This window comes from Monodelphis domestica, chromosome 1 (genome assembly GCF_027887165.1).
Source record: "Monodelphis domestica isolate mMonDom1 chromosome 1, mMonDom1.pri, whole genome shotgun sequence".
NCBI lineage: Eukaryota > Metazoa > Chordata > Mammalia > Didelphimorphia > Didelphidae > Monodelphis > Monodelphis domestica.
Window position 1 is genome coordinate 31,062,081 of NC_077227.1, and position 19,119 is coordinate 31,081,199.

Sequence of the window (19,119 nt, forward strand, 5' to 3'; positions counted from 1 at the left end):
CCCTGGCTTTAGAGCCGGAAGGCCAGTATTGTAAAGCCATTACCTAATTCAGTTGTCTCTGAGGACGCTTCCGGCATGCTACCTTGGTCTCTATGATTAAGTACTGCTTAAAATGAGCTCTAGAGGGCTTGGAGACTTGGCCTTTGGAGGCCGAGGACCTGGGTTAGAATCCCAGACCTAAGTGACCTTGGCCAAGTGCTTTCCCCCTCTTTCAGTCAGTTCCTTCATCTGTTACAGGATCTCAGACGCAGGGCTGACGTTTTGTGAGAAGAGGAATAAGGAAGCAGAGGCTCAGATTTGAGAGAGGCTTTTAGGCTTGGCAGAGGGCTTAATGACATAAGTTTGGAAGATGGTGATTTCTTTTGATCCCTGGAGAGGCTTTAAAAGATTAAATAATTCACCGCTGAAGCGCCGGAATGTCTTTCCCTCTCTGGGTCTTAGTAAAATGACCTGCCCTAGGCTAGGTTGATGGGGCTCCTCAGCTCTGCAGGATGTACGCAGAGCCAAACGCGAAGGCTAGACGGTGTGGACAGCGAGGGCTATCTGAGGTGGAAGGGAACCAGTCTGTGGGCGAAAGCGAGGTGGAAGCACACGCCAAGCCCAGGTCTGGCCCGGGCCTAGTGATGCAAATCAGCCGGCCAGCACAGGGCGACTCCGAGGGCGGCATCTCGAGGTGGGCGCGCCTAGCCTTCTCCCACCCTTCTCCTTCGCCCAGGATCGTGACGCGTCCCGCCGGGGCTGTGCCTGCCCGTCCCCTCAGCCACACCCCTCTTTCTTCTTCGCCCCTCCCCAGTGGAGGAAGCGGGGGTAGGGGTTGGGGTGGGGGGGGCCTTGCCCTGGCTAAGTCTTAACTGGGTTTATCTCCATCATCGGACTTGGAGAGGTAGCTTGCTGGTAGGCGCAGCCCTCGCCCATCCAGATGTCCTCAAGGCCGGGGACCCGCCTGCGGAATCCCCGGAGGTCTTGGGGCCCATTTCCCTCCATCCTCTTTCCCATCCGACCTCTGGAGATGGGAGGGAGCTTGGAGAACATTTTACAGAGAAGGTCACCGAGGCCAGAGACCCAGATACCAGCGACTTAGAACTGGCCTTGGAGGGCTGTACCTAGAACGAGAGCTACAGAGCATAGAACGCAAGTGCGGGAAAGGGCCTGATAGTATTAGGAATGTTCGTCCCGGATGGGATCTTAGGGCATAGAGTGTTACAAGAGGGCATCATGGAATGTCAGTACAGGAAGGGATCTCGGGACGTAGAACGCGAGAACATAGGAGAAGGAACATCAGGGCTGAAGGAACCCCGTCGCTGCCCAGAGACAGAAACTCTGGAGAGAGGGCAGGAAGCGGGCTCGGAGCGGGACTGCCCCTTTAGTCTGGTGGTCTTTCTCCAGCCATCACTTCGACCCTGGCCGCAGCATCCCAGACCTGCAGGCGGGAGGGACGCCGGACCCCCTGACCCCCAGCAAAGCCCATCCGTCCAGGCTGCCCTCATAGTACGTGGGGGACGTGCCCATGCCGGGATGCTTGCCTGGGGGAGGGGGTCCGCCAGCCCTGGGCTCCACCCTGCCCCGCCCAGAGTCCCGCGCTAGCTAGCCCCTTCGCGCTCCGAGACTGAGAGGCCTCCCTAGCCCCAGCCCCAGCCCCAGCCCCTAGGCCCCGCCCGTCCGGGCGCCCCGATGCAGCAGAGCCGGGTGCCGGCAACCAATGGGAGAGCAGGAGGTGGGCCGGCTTAGGGCTGTCATCCTCCCCTGGAGGAGGAGGAGGAGGAAGAGGAGGAGGAGGTTGGTGGCGAGCGTAAGCGTCTTCTCTGTCTGCGAGGGAGGAGGAAGGAGCGGCGTCCCCAACCCTACAATCTGCGCGTAGGGAGGCAGGAAGGGAGGACCTCGGTACAGCTCCAGCATCTCCGCGCAGCGCAGGAGCCCCGAGCTGGGCTCTCCTTCCCCGGCACCATGATCGCGGCGCAGCTGCTAGCTTATTACTTTACCGAATTAAAGGATGACCAGATCAAGAAGGTGGGTGCGGGGCCAGGGGTGCGCAGCCCTGCCTCCCTGCGAGCCTTCTTTCCCTCTCCCTCTCCCTTCTAGCCCCATCCTCCCCAGTGGCCGTCGTCTGCAGCTGGAGGAACTACGTGCATTTCCTCGGAAAGCAGCTGCGGCCGCATGGAATCCCGGGCCCCCCTCCCCCCTGTTTTTCCGGGGAGCCCTCCCCCGCCCTCAGGCTCCAGCCTGGGCACGGGGTGGTCTGTGCTTGGCCAAACAGCCTAGGAGACCCAGCGCCTTACTGCAATGTCCTTGAAAACGAGATGGAGATGTCCCTTTTACCCCCAAACAGCCTAGCGCGCTGGAAACAAGATTTCCCCTCCCCAAGGCCTCGGTTACGGTCCTCCTCTGGGCCACTGGGTTTGCTCCCAGCGTGGGGGGAGGGGGAGAGGGCAGGGGTGTTTGTGGAGGCCCGGAGGATTCGGAAAAGCCTTCGAAGGTGAGCGGATCAGGCCGAGGATGGGGCAGAAGAACCCGGTCTAGCCGTTTCTTAGCTGGGGGCAATTGCCCCCCTCTTTTGTCCCCTGCTGCTGGTAGCTGGGAGAGCTTTACATTAAGATGGGGGGGACAGCTCCAGGCATTCCCAGCATCCCGTAATTTGGAGTGAGGGTGGGGGAGGAGTCCATCCTTGGCTCCCATGCCTCCTCTCTCCCATGCCTCCTTGTCTGGCTGGATTTCCCAGCTCCAGACCTCCGGAGTGGTCATTCCCCCCCCCCCCCCAATAATGGGAAGAAAATAAGCTCCTGTGGGCTTTCAGCCTAGACGGTGCGTGCCCCAGGCGTGCTCAGGACCCGTGTGGCCCCCATTGCGGTAGCTCGACCGACGCATATACACTTGGAGACTCTGGGTGGCTTTGGCTGCTCTCGGAACCTTGGGCAGGGGGGCTGTGCGCCTGTGTCTCGGGAGACATGATGTATGCACGCACACACCCGCAGCCGGGGGGCCGCCGGGGCACACACGCAGCCTTATTGAAGCAAAATTTGGGCCCACTGGTGGCGAAGGAGCCCTGGCTGGAGCTGGGGGGAGGGGGCTCCTGCGCCGGGTTTCTTCAGCGATAGCTGGCCAGACAGTCGGAATGGAAGCGAGGTGGAGGGCCAGCCCTTCTGGAAGGCGATCTCACAGCCCAGGGGAGAAGGGCAGCTCCACCCTGGGGCTTGGGCTACTCCTGGAAGGATCAGACCTGTGGAGTGAGGTGTGAGGTCAAAGCAGCAGCCTTCCTAGGGGACCTCCGGGGCGCTGAGGGAGCCTGAATGATAAAGGGGAGGGGTCCGAGGATCCCCTGGTGCCCTGGATGCAATTCTGCAGCAGCCCCAATTAGGAAGGGCTGCTCTGGCCCTCCTCGAGGCCCCTAGCCCAGAGATCGATGGTTGAGAAAGCTTGTGGGACTTGCTGCCTTGATATCCTTGCTTTAGAGGGGATGGGAGGATCCCTGAGCACCTTTTTTGGGGGCCTCCTCCTAGCTTGCCAAATCATAGTGATGGGGGAGACGGCTGGCTCTGTGTTGTCCTCATTCAGGGGAAGGGGGATAACAAATGGGGAAACTGAGGCTCAGGCTTCAAGGGAGTCATTGTTTCCAAAATTATAGAGTAGGATCATAGGATTTAGAGCTAGAGCAATAATAATCATCTTTATTGTAAAAAGTACCCGGGTTCTTAGTCTTAGTAGGAAATAATAAGTCAACCTTAATGGAGCAAAGATGGAGGATAGAATTCAGAGGGTCCATAAGTTAGGATGGAAGAAAAACATCGGGACTTTTCACTGCTCTCTAATAAATTTAGTATTTCCTTCAATTAGTTAAAAATATCATTTTGTTGGGGGAGAGGCAGCTGGGTGGCTTAGCTGATTGAGAACCAGGTTTAGAGATGGGAGGTTCTGAGTTCAAATCTAACCTCAGAAACTTCCTACTGGGTGACCCTGGGCAAGTCACTTAACCCCAACTGTCTAGCCCTTGCTACTCTTCTGCCTTAGAACCAATATGGATTCTAAAATGGAAGGTGAGGGTTTTTTAAGAAGGAAGAGTCCATCTAGGCTTCACTAGATAGCCACGGGGGCCCAGGCCACAAAAAGAATTCAGAAGCCCAGCTGTCAGGCTGTGTAGCTTAAAAACTGTTGACAGGTTTTCTCACTTGACTTAATCCTCAGAGGAAGGGAACCAGCTCACTCCGCCCAAAGCTCTGAATTCTAGGTTTACGTAGTAGCTTATAGAGTATATGGTGGCCACATATGGGATCTCAGATCCTGCCGGTGGCAAAAGGCAGGGGACAGGCAGCCCTACAGACAGATCCTACAAAGGCTCATCTCCCTGCCCCCAGCACTGGGGAAGAACCAGTTTCCTTCTTTCTCCCTCTGGGCTTCGGTGTCCTTATCCTTCCAGGGAAGGAAGGGATGATCCCAGGCTGACACATAGATGGTATCTGCCCCCTCTTCCTCAACGGGAGTCCTGTGTCCCAGCATTCAGTTCTGTCAGGGGCTTGAGTGACCCAGGGTTGGGGGAGGGGGTCTTTACAAAGCATGCTGACTCTTCATCTGTATGGGATGCTTTAAGGGACTGAGGCGGGTCCTCGAAGGCCTCTTTCAGGCTGGAGAATTCAGGGAATCATTTCTCAAGAGGCTAAGCCTTTTTTTGTGCAGGTGGTTGGGGATGAGAGAGACCGAGATAGAGACAGAAACAGAGACACGCATATATAGAGACAGACAGAAAGAGGGGAGAGAGACAGATACATACACATATATGTAGAGAGACAGAAAGAGATGAGGGCAGAGAGACAGACAGGCAGAAAGGGAGGTGAGACAGACAAGGAAGAGAGACAGAAATAAAGGGAGAGAGTGACAGAGAAAGACAGAGGGGGAGTGACAGAAAGAGAGGGAGAGAGTGACAAAGAGAGAAAGAGTGATAGAGATAGAAAGAGGCAGAGAGAGGGAGAGAGTGACAGAGAAAGACAGAGGGGGAGTGACAGAAAGAGAGGGAGAGAATGACAGAGAAAGACAGAGGGGGAGTGACAGAAAGAGAGGGAGAGAGTGACAAAGAGAGAAAGAGTGATAGAGATAGAAAGAGGCAGAGAGAGGGAGAGAATGACAGAGAAAGACAGAGGGGGAGTGACAGAAAGAAAGAGGGAGAGAATGACAGAGAAAGACGGAGGGGGAGTGACAGAAAGAAAGAGGGAGAGAGTGACAAAGAGAGAAAGAGTGATAGAGATAGAAAGAGGCAGAGAGAGGGAGAGAGTGACAGAGAAAGACAGAGGGAGAGTGACAGAGAGGGAGAAAGTGAAAAAGACAGAGAAAGAGTGATAGAGATAGAAAGAGGCAGAGAGAGGGAGAGAGTGACAGAGAAAGATGGAGGGGGAATGACAGAAAGAAAGAGGGAGAGAGTGACAAAGAGAGAAAGAGTGATAGACAGAAAGAGGCAGAGAGAGGGAGAGAGTGACAGAGAAAGATGGAGGGGGAATGACAGAAAGAAAGAGGGAGAGAGTGACAAAGAGAGAAAGAGTGATAGACAGAAAGAGGCAGAGAGAGGGAGAGAGTGACAGAGAAAGACAGTGAGAGTGACAGAAAGAGAGAGTGACAAAGACAGAGAAAGAAAGAGTGGTAGAAAGACAGAAAGAGGAGAGAGTGATAGACAGAAAGAGGCAGAGAGAGAGAGAGTGACAAAGAAAGAAGGAGAATAAATGCTTTTTAAAAGCTTAAACTGGGTGTGGCCTAAGAAGAAACCTTGGGAGGCCTGTGAGCAAGCAGCACATACTATGCAGTGTAAGCTTCTTTGCCTGGTGGCTCTCAGTTGTCCTGGTGACCTTGGATCAGCTCTCCTAAGTGAGATATAATATATGTGAAGTGCTTTGCTGTGTACACATTAGTTAATATTATTACTTCGTGAGTACATCTCCCTTCCAGGGGCTCCTGGCACTGCACAGGTTTTGATTAGAGGGACACTTACAATCCAAAAATCACAAGTAAACATCTATTAAGTGCCTACTATGTGCCAGGAACTTGTGCTCATGGAACTACAGCTCCAGAGCTGAAAGGAACCTTAGAAACTACCCAGATCACCTTCCATCCTCTGGCCCCTCCCCCATTTTATAGCCAGAGGAGAGAGCCCGTTGTTGGCCTGGGGAAGGGGAAGGTGGCCCTCCCTCCCTTTGGCTAGGTAGGGAATGGAGCACTAGTAAGTACAAATGAAGACTGGCTACAGTGCCTTATCTCATTTGACTTTTCCCAAGTGCCTACAGAATTATCAGAGTGGACAGGGTGTTGGACCTGTAGTCAGGAAGACCTGAGTTTAAGTATGGCTTCAGGCACTTATTAGGTTTGTGACCTTGGCCAAGTCACTTAACCCAGTTTGCCTCAGTTTCCTCATCTGTTAAATAAGCTAGAGAAGGAAATGGCAAAGCATTCCAATATCTCTGCCCAGAAAATCTCAAATGGGAACATAACTGAAAAATGACTGAACAACAAGAAAAGCTACATCCAGATTAGAGGGAGGGTAATCTGAGAGAGAAAGACACCAGCAGGAATAATATTTCTTCTACCTATCTCACCCAGAGAAGAAAGAACTTTGTGTAACCATGACCAAGTGATCTAGTCTTGGTTTCTTCCTCTGTAAATTGGGTATAATCATGTTCAACCTAACTTTAGATCAGGAGCTGGAAAGGGATCTTAGTCCAGCTCCCTGGTGTTGGGGCTTTGTCGTTAAGGAAACCTGAGGCTTAGAGAGCTGGAGTCACTAACCCAAGGCTTCCCAGGGTCCTCCTGACTCCAAAGCCAGCTCTTATTTCCACTGGGCGCTGACATGGTGAGGAAAGCACTTTGGAAACTTAAAGCCCTAGAGAAATGAGAATTTATTATTATGAAATAAAAGTTATTGCTAATATGGGCTTGGACTCAGGTACTCATCTTCATGAGTTCAAATGTGGCCTCAGATACTGGCTGTGTGACCTCAGGCAAATCACTTCACCCTGTTTGCCTCAGTTTCTTCATCTGTTAAATGAAGGTGAAGGAAAATGGCAAACTGCTCCATTGTCTTTGCCAAGAAAACCCCAAATGGGGTCAAGAAGAGTTAGATGTGACTGAAAAATGACTGAAAAAATTATTGCTTGATCTGAAGACCTTGAGAGAATAAACTGGACAAAAGATGATGGTGGTGGAAGAAGGGCCCTCAGTTCAAGTCCTAGCTTTGCCATTGATTATTTTTGTGCCTTGGGACAAATTGTTTTCTCCTCTCCCAGACTTAGTTTCCTTGTCTGTAAAATGATGAGCTTGGACAAGATGACCTCTGAGGTCCCTTTAAGCAGGATTTTGTATATGTTTGCTTATTCCTATTCCAGGAATAAGAACTTGGCCTTTAAAGGATTATTTTATCTTCCAGACTGACTTAATCAAAACAAAAAAAAAAAACAATTAGCTATCTGATTTTATCTCAGCTAGTCCCCTACTTACCCATTTTACAGACTAATAAACTGAGGTTCTATTGATGACTGAACCTTAACAAGTGTTTATTGATTGATGGACTGAGTGACTTACAGGAATTTTTCTTATCTGGTCTTGGGTGATGACCCAGATAAGATTAGTTGGAAAATATTTTCATTCAAAAATATACATTTCCATTTTGAGCTTCAGTTCAGTTAAGTATATTTAGATACATAAACTAAATATAAATAATAAATGCCCTTATCCTTTACTCCACAAGGATGGTGAGATTGTGAATGTTTGTATGGAGGGTGTGCTGAGCATTTCTGCTTAGATATAAAGGATCATAGCTCTAAGTGGTTGGGTTGTCTAGTTAATCTACTAATTTCATAAATGAGTAAAATGTGACCTGGAGAGAAGGACTTAAGGACTGACATGCCCCAGGCTGCTACAGCCACTTGTGGTTGGGCCACAAAGAATATGGAAGTAGCCTCCCTCAAGGATTCATCTTTTTTCCCCCTTAAAAAAACCGAAACTCTCAGTTACACATTACTTTATTCCTTATTTGCTTCTCTCTGATCCACCAAACCACAGTATGGTACATTTAAGAGTTGAAGGATCTCAGTTCAGATCTTTCATCTATTACTTACTACTTATGTGGCCTTCAATAAGTCTCTGAATTTCAGTTTCCTCATCTGTAAAATGAAGAAGATAGACCAGTTGGCCTCAAAGGTCCCTTCCAGTGCTAGGCTTATTATCCTGTGATAAAACACATGTGGTAAATGTCAGGGTCAGGATTTGAACCCAGGTCCCCCAGGGCCAGTACTGCCTCTCTTTTCAGCTCTCATGCTGTGAACGCTCATTCATATAACCCTTTCAAGATTTCAAAGTACTGTACACATTTTGTGAACTGTGCTGCTTCTCACAAACTGCCCATTACATAGAGCTTTAAGGTTTGCCTAGTGACTTAAGTAGCGCAATGCAGCAAGGACTGGATTTGGAAGTCAGGGAGCCCTGGGGTCAAATCCTGCTTCAGACATTTAGTAGCTGTGGGACCTTAGGCAAGTCACTTAAAGTTTCAGTCTTAATTTTCCTTGTGGGTAAAATGGGAACAATGATAGTACCTGTCTCCTGGGGTTATTGTGAGGATTGAATTAAATAACTAGTAAAGTGTATTGCAAACCTTAAAATGCTATATAAATGTTAGTTATTGATATTATTTATTCACATTTTCTATCATTTGATCTTTACAAGAATCCTAGGAGTTAAGTTATGCAGATTTTCTCTTCCCCATTTTATAAATTTTATCTCTTATCCCTATTTTATATATGTAAAACCTGAGTTTGAAAGAGGTTAAAGTAACTCTGAAAACTGAGAAATGTCTGGATATAGACACAAAGTCAGGAAAAGTAACAGTATGCCATTCAAACAGAATTTGCACATCTGCTCCTCTCATATGACTAAAGAAGGCAAGTGAGGTGTTGATGCCTTGCTTGGGGTACCAACCTGGGCCTCTTTCCCAAACAAGAGGAGGCAAAAGCAAACAGACTGACTGATACTGTCTCAATGAGTGCCTACTCTGTGGGATTCTTATCTGATAAAATACCAATTAACCTCCAGAGCCCAGACCCCATGAAAGGCTGAGTGGGAACTTGTGGAGAGTATATGAGAAAATTAGTTGCAGAAAAATCAATTCAGATCCTTAGAAGTCCAGGCAGGTGGCTTGCAATGGTTTGTCAGTTTCAACTCTTTCCAGCCAAGAAATAGCTTTGTCAGTTTCAACACTCTCCCAACTCTCAAGTTTCAAGTTGCTGCTATTGCTATGTCAGTTTAAATTCTCCCTAGAATTCCAGGAAGCTGAGTGGGGTGGGGTGTCAATTTCAGCTCTCTCCTGCCTGAGTTAGCTATGTCAATTTCAACTCTCCCAGCCATGTCAATTTCAACTCTGCTTCTGTGAGCCAGCCATAGCAGTTTCAAGTCTCTCCCATTTATGTCATTTTCCAACTCTCCAGCCAAGAAACAACTTTGTCAGTTTCAGCCCTTTCCAGCCATGAGACAGCTATGTTAGTTTCAACTCTCAGCCATGAGACAGCTATGTCAGTTTCAACTCTCTCCCAGCTTTGTCAGTTTCAAGTATTCAGCCAAGAGATAGCATGTCAGTTGTAAGTTTCAACACTCCATGAGACAGTTATATCAGTTTCAAATCTCTCCCAGCTATGTCAGTTTCAACTATTTAGCTAAGATATAGCTATGTCAGTTTCAACTCTCTCCACAGTCATTAGATAGATGTCAGTTTCAACTTTATCCTAGTTATGTCAGTTTCTACTCCTAGCTATGTCAGTTTCAACTCTCCATCCTTGAGACAGCTATGTCAATTTCAACTCTCTCCCAACTTTCTCTTTCAGTTATCCATCCAAGGGACAATTCAACTCTCTCCACCTCCTAAGACAGTCGCTCAAGTTCAGAGCAAATCACTTATTGTTCTGGGGAAGCATTTCATTTTTTCCCAGGAGCTTGTTAAGGCCAGGACCTTAGGGACAACTGACCAGACCCTTGGAGTCAAACTAGTCCCAAGTGATATGTATTTTGGGAAATGGTTCATGTCAGGTACTATTTTGAGTAACATGAGAATCACTCATTCTCTATTTATTGAGGACCCCTTTTGGGTGCTAAAGAAAATGCTAACGTGGGTGAAAACATAGCTGTCCCTTGGGAAATTTCTGTTCCTTTTGGAGAGACACAGGGCATACACCAATTGAGATAAACCATAAAGTGCTATATAAATGTTGTAATTCTGTCATTTTTCAGCCATGTCCAACTCTTTATGACCCCATGTGGGGTTTTCTTGGCAAAGATACTGGAGTAGTTTGCTATTTCCTTCAGCTCATTTGACAGATGAGGAAACTGAGATAAATAGGTTAAATGTCTTTCCCAGGGTCACAGAACTAGTAAATGTCTGAGGCCAGATTTGAATTCATGAAGATGAGTCTTCTGACTCCAGGCCTGGCATGCTATTCACTAAAGCACACTAGTTATTATTACTCCAACCCCTTATTTTCAATGTGAGAAAACAGGCCTAGAATGGGAAGCATCTTGCCAGAAATATTAAGTGTCAAAGCTGGGATTTGAACCCAAGTCCTCTGAGCCAATTCAACACTTTCCCCTGCTCCCCATTTCGCATGTCTCAGAACCCTGGATGAGAGTCAGGAGACTTCTAATCCTGTTCTCTATCACCAGCTAACTATAAAATCTTGAGCAAATTCCTTTTCTGCGATCATTTTTTTTTTTGGTGCTAATCTCAGCACCAGAATGTGAAGGGGGGGTAGGGAGGGAGGCTGGGAAAATTAGACTATTCAATTGTTATATAAAATGAAGAGATGTGATTAGATGATCTAATGCCCATCCTGGGCCTTAATTTTGTCAATGAATCAACCCCACATTTTAGGGAGGCCCCAGGGTGTGAAAATAGCTTTGGGATGCAAAGTTGGAAAATCTAGATTGAGTTTTGGCTCTCCCACTCAACAAGAATGAGTGATCTGGGGCTATTCATTTTCCCTGTCTGGGCTTCAGGAGTTGGACTAAATGCTGATGACATTTTTTGTATAAGATTCCTTGACCTGGAGAGTCAGGAGGAATGCTGTGCATGTAAAGTGCTTTTGCAAGCTTTAAAAAAGTGCTGTAGGGAGGGTAGCTAGGTGGCTCAGTGGATAGAGAGCCAGGCTCAGAGATGGAAAGTCCTGGATTTGAATCTTGGGCAAATCACTTAACCCTCACTACCTAGCCTTTATTGCCTTGGAACAAATAAACAGTATTGATTCTAAGGCAAAAAGTAAGGGTTTTCAACAACAACAACAACATCTATAGGAATCTATTGTTAGCCCTAATTTTAAAGGAGAATGAGCTCCTGGAATGAAAACTGGAGCTAAAAACCCTACACTCTCTACTAAAACATTTTACTTTCTCTTGCCTCTAAGACATTTTGCTTATTTGACAACCAAAGCCAAAATGCTCTTGGTGCTGTTATAAACTTTTATGAAATGGAAGCTCATCAATATTAATAAAAACACCATCTTCCTTTAAAAATGTTTAAACCTTTATTTATCAATACAAGTATTGATTCCAAGGCAGAAGAGCAGTAATGGCTATGCAATTGGGGTTAAGTGATTTGGTCACACAGCTAGGAAGTATCTGAGGTCATATTTGAACCCAGGACCTGGCTCTCTATCCACTGAGCCATCTAGCTGCTCTTGTCATATTACTTAAAAAACAAAACAAAACAAAACAAAACAAAACAAACAACTCTTGAATTGTTCAGAAACATTTTGTGAACCAGACCCTTCCTCCTCGACATCTCTGGAGGAGGTGGAAGGGGAAAGGCATTATTCTTCCCATCCTGGTGATCTGACAAGTAGAGACCTAGACAAGTGAGGTTCCTTTCCCAAGGTAACTTCCTGTGAGGCCAGTAATGGCAGCCTGAGAGCCATCCAGGCTTCTGATCCTTCCCTGAATGGACAGCAGTCCATTTCTCTTTGTGAGTGTCCATCTTCTCTTCATGAGAATGCTTGCTTTTGATAGAACAGTCATCCCCACCCCCATATTTCCTTAGAATCTAAGTTTGGAAGGGCAGAGACTGCTTTGTTTTTGTCTTTGCTCACTGATTTCTTGGGGAATAGCCCTTGGATCATTTTTGTTATATCTCAGATGACAGACAAAATATTATCAGAGATCTTTGATGCAAAGAACCCCCCCTCCCATTCCACAGAATGCTTTAAAAATTTCTGTAGTCCCACTAACACAATGTTTAATTTACCTAGACTCTTAATAAATGTGCATGGAATTGAGTCCTAGACCCTGTGGGGGTTTTTCTTTTCTTTTCTTTTCTTTTCTTTTCTTTTCTTTTCTTTTCTTTTCTTTTCCTTTCTTTTCCTTTCTTTCTTTCTTTCTTTCTTTCTTTCTTTCTTTCTTTCTTTCTTTCTTTCTTTCTTTCTTTCTTTCTTTCTTTCTTTCTTTCTTTCTTTCTTTCTTTCTTTCTTTCTTTCTTTCTTTCTTTCTTTCTTTCTTTCTTTCTTTCTTTCTTTCTTTCTTTCTTTCTTTCTTTCTTTCTTTCTGGTTGAGGTTTACTGGAGGAACTTGAAAGTGTAGTAACACACTGGGTGGTTCAAATTCTCTTCTGAAACTGGGGAGAAGTTTGGTAGCCTCCCCCTACATTGTTATCTGACAGTAGAAGCTGAGTTTGGATCCTTCTTCCCCTCCCCGCCCCCCAACTCCAAGATCCGGCCCCGTAAATAATTTTGAGACTCTTCTCTCTGCCTCGGGCCCTTTTAAGAGTTGGCAGGACCCTTGCCTCGAGGATGCTCTGGTCTAACCTGTCCACTTTCCATCAGTGATGTCCTAGGAGGTGTGTGAGTGACTGTAAGTCAGCCCTTTGTACTCCCCTCTTACGCACATTCATTCATGTTTCAGCCTGAAGCTTAGTATAAAATTAGCTCAGGTCCTCAGTCGCCTTATCAAGCAGCGCCCTTGTGGGAAAGTGTGACTGCATTAAGTTGTCTGCTATGAGAAACACCAACTCCATTGACTGCTGCTAATGAAACATTTATATAATCCTAGCTTTGGGCGTTTAAAAAACTCTTAGCTTTATTTAGTAAGAAGTTCATTAAACTTTTTAGGGAATTGAAACAAGGGCAAGGACCCACGAGCAGGCCATCTTTATGTTTCCTGCCTCAGCTGGGACTTAATCTGGGGCTCCAGTTGTGTCTTACTTCTGGGTAAGGAGGGGATGACTAACTCCGGAGGCAGGCGAAAACACGCAATGTACTGTACAGCACTTTCAAAATAGAATCCAGGGAGGGAGAGATGCCTCCTTAGCCCTAGAGGAAGTGTGCACACCCACACTGCTCCTTCCCTGGGCCCTCGGATGGGCAAAAAGCATTCCTGAATTCCAGGGAGGGTCAGGAACGAACAGGGTGACTTTGGCTCCACCAGTTAACCTTGATGGCTCTCCTGTCTCTCCCCAAATGGTTGGACTAGGGTATCCTTAAGGGAAAAGTTCTTTCTTAGTCTGGGGGTCTGTGAACTCTAATATGTAATATTAGATCTATCCAAATGTATGCTATTTGATATGTATAAATATAATATGTATATTATATTAATATAATATGTATATACCCAAATATGTCTCTATTATATGAACATATTTGATGTATCAACATTTAATATTTATATTATATGAATATAATATTTGAGATAACAAAATACACACTATTTCTCTATCCACATGTATATGTTTGTATTTGATATATACAAATATAATATTTATATTATGTTAATATATTTGATATCCAACTGTATGATATTTGTTTCATATTTTCTATATCCAAATATAATATTTGATATAGCTAAATATTTACATTATATTAATATATATCTAATTTATATTTTAATATATTTACATTTATTTAATTTATATTAATTTATTTTATTTATATACATATAAATAAAATAAAAATTATATTTATTTAAATAAAATTATTTAAAATTTAATATATTTAAATATAATTTATATCTAAGTATATGTCGTATATTTTGTGTATACAGATATAATATTTATATTAGTTTATATATTAATATAATATTTGATAAAAACCAAATAAAATATTTACATTATATTAATATAACATTTTATATCCATTGATATGGTATTTTTATTATATTTGCTATATCTAGATGTAATAATTATATTAGGTTATATCATATATAATATTTGCTATAACCAAATAAAATATTTATATTATATTAATATTACATTTTATATCCATTGATATGGTATTTGTATTATATGATATCCAGATATAATGGTTATATAATACTAATATAATCTTTGACACAACCAAATATATTCATGTTATATTGATATAATATTTTATGATATTGGTATTATATTTGATATATCCAGATATAATACTTATATTAGGTTATATAATATTAATATAATATTTGACATAATAAAATATAACATTTACATGATATTAAGCCAATATTTTATTATAATTTATATATCCAGATATAATGTTTACATTAGGTTATATAATATAATATTTGATATAACCAAATACAATATTTATATTATGTTAATATAACATTTTATATCCAATGATATGATATTTGTATTCTATTTGATATATCCAGATATATTTATATTTGTTTATATAATATGATTATAATATTTTATATGACCAAATATAATATTTACATTATATTAATATAATATTTTATATCCAACAATGTGATATTTGTATTCTATTTGATATATCCAGATATATTTATATTAGTTTATATAATATGAATATAATATTTTACATGACCAAATATAATATTAACACTATATTAATATAATATTTTATATCCAGCAATGTGATATTTGTATTATATTTGATATATCCAGATATATTTATATTAGTTTATATAATAGGAATATAATATTTTACATGACCAAATATAATATTTACATTATATTAATATAATATTTTATATCCAACAATGTGATGTTTGTATTATATTTGATATATCCAGATGGAATATTTATATTAGGTTATAGAATATTAATATAATATTTGATATAACAACGTATAATATTTATATTATATTACTATAATATTTTATATCAAATGATATATTTGTATTATATTTGATTGATAGACCCATAAATAATATTTATAGTGTTTGATATATCCATGTATAATTGTTATATTTGCTATATCCAAATAGATACTATTTATAATAGATAATATTTGGATAACTCTTGTGCTGTAATTGGTTTCTTTTGTACTCCAATGTATTTGATTTTGTGCATTTGATAACATTCTTCTGAGAGGGGGTCCCTCAGTTTACCTGACTGCTAGAAGGGCCCAGGACACCCAAAAGGCTAAGAGTCTCTGCTCTAAGATCTTTTAGAGTCTACCATCCCTGCCATGCAGATGCCAGGCCTCTCTTCCTGGTTCCTTGTTGGCTTAGCGTGAGTGCCAGGACAGGCTGGCACCTTGGCTTCTTCCAGGATCCACTGCCCCTGTTTATTGGTGACTTTGAGTAAGACACTTCATTGACAAAATAAGGAAAAGTAATGGCTTTCTTGGCTCAGTGAGGATATTGCCATCAGAGACAAAATGTAAAGTGAAAGAACCAAAGAACACGAAGCCCCACACCACCTTTGAGGATGAAAAACAATATGGAAAGTGCTTTGGATCCTCAGAGACCAGAGTTTTACCATCATTGCCTGGGTTTCCATAAATTCATTTGCGTATCCAGCCTTTAGCACTTTGAATGCTTTTTGCATAGAAATGTTATAAATAGGGAAGGTGGGGCGTGTTCCTGGGCCAGCCCGACAAGGCTTATTGGTTGCTGTCATTTATACAGGGCTTATTAGTGCAGGCTTTAACCATTAAAATGGCACCAACATTATCCGGATGTCCTATATGGCACGTGAGGGTTTGCAACATGTTTTATACATTGTCCCACTTAACATTTGTTAGGTAGTTGCTACGGCTCCAGTCAGCAAAATCAATCCACAAGCATCAATTTAAGTGCCTTTATAGACGCCAGGCACAGTGTTAGGTGGCTCAGAGAAAACTTGTTCCCTGGGGGAGTCCAGCTCTGCCCTGGCATGGTGTAGACCAGCTATTTGGGTGTGAGAGAGCCAGTTGGTGAAGACTCAGAATCAGGATTCACGGCCTCGAATGTGTGCCCAAGTCCCTTTTGACTTTTGAAATTTTGACTTTTGACTTTTTTTTGGACATTTTTTTTGACATTTGAACGTCAGATGGCCTTAAGGTGGGGAATGCCAGTCTAGTAGTATATGCCCATGGTTCAAAATTCTCACTGTCAGCTAATCCAGATGTAAACACTGGAGGCTCCAGAATCACAAAATTTCAGAGTTGGAAGGAGTCTCCAATTGACCCCACCTCATCCGCAAAAAAGGAGCCCCCAAAGCATAGCTATGCTTGGAGACCTCCATCGAGGGGCATCCCATTACCTCCCAAGGACACTTCTTCCACTTTGGGGTAGTGGCTCTCATTGTCAGGAAGGCTTTTCTTCCCTCCCCTTTCTTCCCCTTCCCCCTCCTTTTCCTTCTTTTCTTCTGTCTTGGAATGGATACTGTGTATGGGTTCTAAGTTAGAAGAACACTAAAGATTAGGCAATTGGAGTCAAGTGACTTGCCCAGGGTCACACAGCTAGAAAGTGGACTTATCCTCTCTGGGCTTGTCTCTATCCACAAAACCATCTAGCTGTCCCCTCTGGGACAACTCTTCTAACTTATCCCTATTCTTCCTAAAATGTTCCTCTCCCCACCCCCCAGTACTTCAGGCATAGCAGGATCAGCGTGGAGATTACTGGTATTGTTAGCTCCTTAATCCTAGATACTGTGGATGCCTCTCTTCTACAGCCAGCTGGAGCCCATGTCGCACCACTGACTCATGTTGAGTTGTTGGCCAACTACGCCTCCCCTTCATGTACTTGTGAAGTGGATTTTTTTTAGCGCAAGTGTAAGTCTACTTTTATCCCTAGTTGGTTTCTTCTGACTCTGTTTTCCCAGTATTCTAGTCCTCCAGGATCTTCTGACATCCTGACTCTAATGAGTTAGCCATCTCTCACCACTTGGAATCACCGGCAGCTTTGATCAGTCTTTCCTCTCTGTGTTTATCTAAGCCACTGATAAAATTAGTAAATAGCACCAGGCCAGTAATAATGGACATTCATAGCATTTTCAGGTTTGCCAAGTGCTCCTAGCTATATAGGTTGTTTTACCTAATCTCAAACCATCCCTGTGAGACAGATCTTTAAAACAGTTTAAATTTGGGGGCCAGAGAGGTGATTTTATCTGTTTAGGGAACTTGAGGGATACCCATGAGCAATTCCTGGCAGTGTTGCTTAGGGTCCTGAGAGGTCAGGTTATCTGGTTGTATTTTTACTTCTCTATTACCGTATTAGCCTGAATATAGTGCAAAGTTTTTTTCCCCCAGTATGTACCTTTGAAAGTTGTATTCGCACTATATTTGAGCACTTCCAGCTTTGAAACTGTAAGTTGTGTATTGTGCACCTCAGCACACGTAAAAAGCATGGCTCTCTCCTGGGGCAGATGGGAAAGGCTGGCCAAACGCCTGTTTGTTTTGATATTCTGTCAAATGTCACTATTAATACTAAAGGCACCAAATCAGTGTTGATGAAAACTACTGGACATGAGAAACCTAGAATGAGTGTGATGCTTGCAGTCACAGCTGATGGGCAAAATGGACTCCTTACATAATTTTAAGGTGTAAAACATAAGGAAAATTTACCATTAGGAGTGATCTTTTGTGTATAGGAAAAAGGATGGATGAATGAAGAACTTGTCTGCGGTAGGCATCCGGGTACGTTACTGCGTCAGAGGAATGCTTGTACTCCATGCGTTCCTGGGTCACCCGCCTGGAAATGGGAAGAAGAGAATCGCTGAAATGCACCCAGAGTGAATATTGGCCAGAAACCATGAATTGATTCTATCAGGAAAAATAAAGGGGGAGGACACTTAAGATTGAAGAGGACCAGTGGGTGTCAGAGGCCAGGAATTGGAACTCAGGTCATTGGATCTTGATTGAGACCTGGAAAGGACCTTAGAGGCCATCTAGTCCAATGATGGCGAACCTTTTAGAGACCGAGTGCCCAAACTGCAAACTGTGAGGAGAGGGAAAGGGGAGCAGCCCTGCCCTGCATCCCTCCGGCTTTCTAGTAATGAACTCTGATAAACTTTGTGTTAGGGTGATGGTGGGTGTGCCCACAAAAGGGCTCTGAATACCCCCTCAGCACATGTGTTATAGGTTTGCCAACACGGATCGAGTCCGACCCCCTCCTTTTTACAGTTGAGGAAGCCGGCCCAGGGAGGGAAAAAAATGTCTTGCTCAAGAACACACTATAGAGTAAAAAGAGCCTGAGGCTAGATTTGAATTTGGATCTTCTGACTCTTAGTACTTTTCCTACTACACCAACTTGCCTCTATGGGTATGTATAACAGGTATTATTATCCCCACTTGAGCAATGAGGAAACTGAGGCTCAGAGAAATGATATTAATTTCCTAGGGTCACACAGCTAGCATCAAATATCTTCCCAACTCCAGGTCTCTTTCCATTGTGCCACACCATCTCAGGTCAAGCATAGATTCCTGGGACACCCTCTGTTTGAAGTCCTTAGGAGCAGGAGTGCTCCCTCTTCATTTGCTCACATATTTGTCCAATCATTGGGTCCTTTTGTGGGAGGTATCAGGGGAAAGAGAGAGCATGTCCAGAGGTGATTATCATCCTAAGGATTAGAAATAAACTTGGAGGCAGCTAGGTGGCTGCCTAGGACAGATCCTTAGAAGACCGGGGTTCAAATCTGATCGCAGACACTTACTAGTTGTTAGATCCTGGGCAAGACATTTAACCCCTGCTTGCCTCAGTTTCCTTATCTATAAGAGGAGGATGATAGATACTATCTACTTACCTCCAGATTGTGGTGAGAATCACATAAGATATTTGTGAAGTGCTTTGCCACAGGCCTGGCTCAGAATAGGCATTACTCTAAAATAAACAACAAAAAACTAGACCTTGGAACGGAAGTCATTCTACAGCAATGGAGAGAGAATTGTGTGGAGGACAATTTATTAATGACTTTTTGGG

General features: G+C 43.7%; 1 protein-coding gene across 5 annotated transcripts in view; it reads left to right on the forward strand.

Annotated features, from left to right (window-relative positions):
• The window catches only part of HK1 (hexokinase 1), a 152,972-nt gene that overhangs the window by 52,302 nt on the left and 81,551 nt on the right, over positions 1–19,119 (forward strand). Inside the window, exon 1 of one of the 5 annotated variants that reach the window (XM_001380573.4) lies at positions 1,561–2,007. The exons of the other annotated variants lie outside the window; for them this stretch is intronic. Within the exon in view, the coding sequence (XP_001380610.1) occupies positions 1,945–2,007 (63 nt within the window). The 5' untranslated portion in view covers positions 1,561–1,944. Of the gene's footprint in view, positions 1–1,560; positions 2,008–19,119 lie in introns of those variants that run through there. 5 annotated transcript variants of the gene reach the window in all.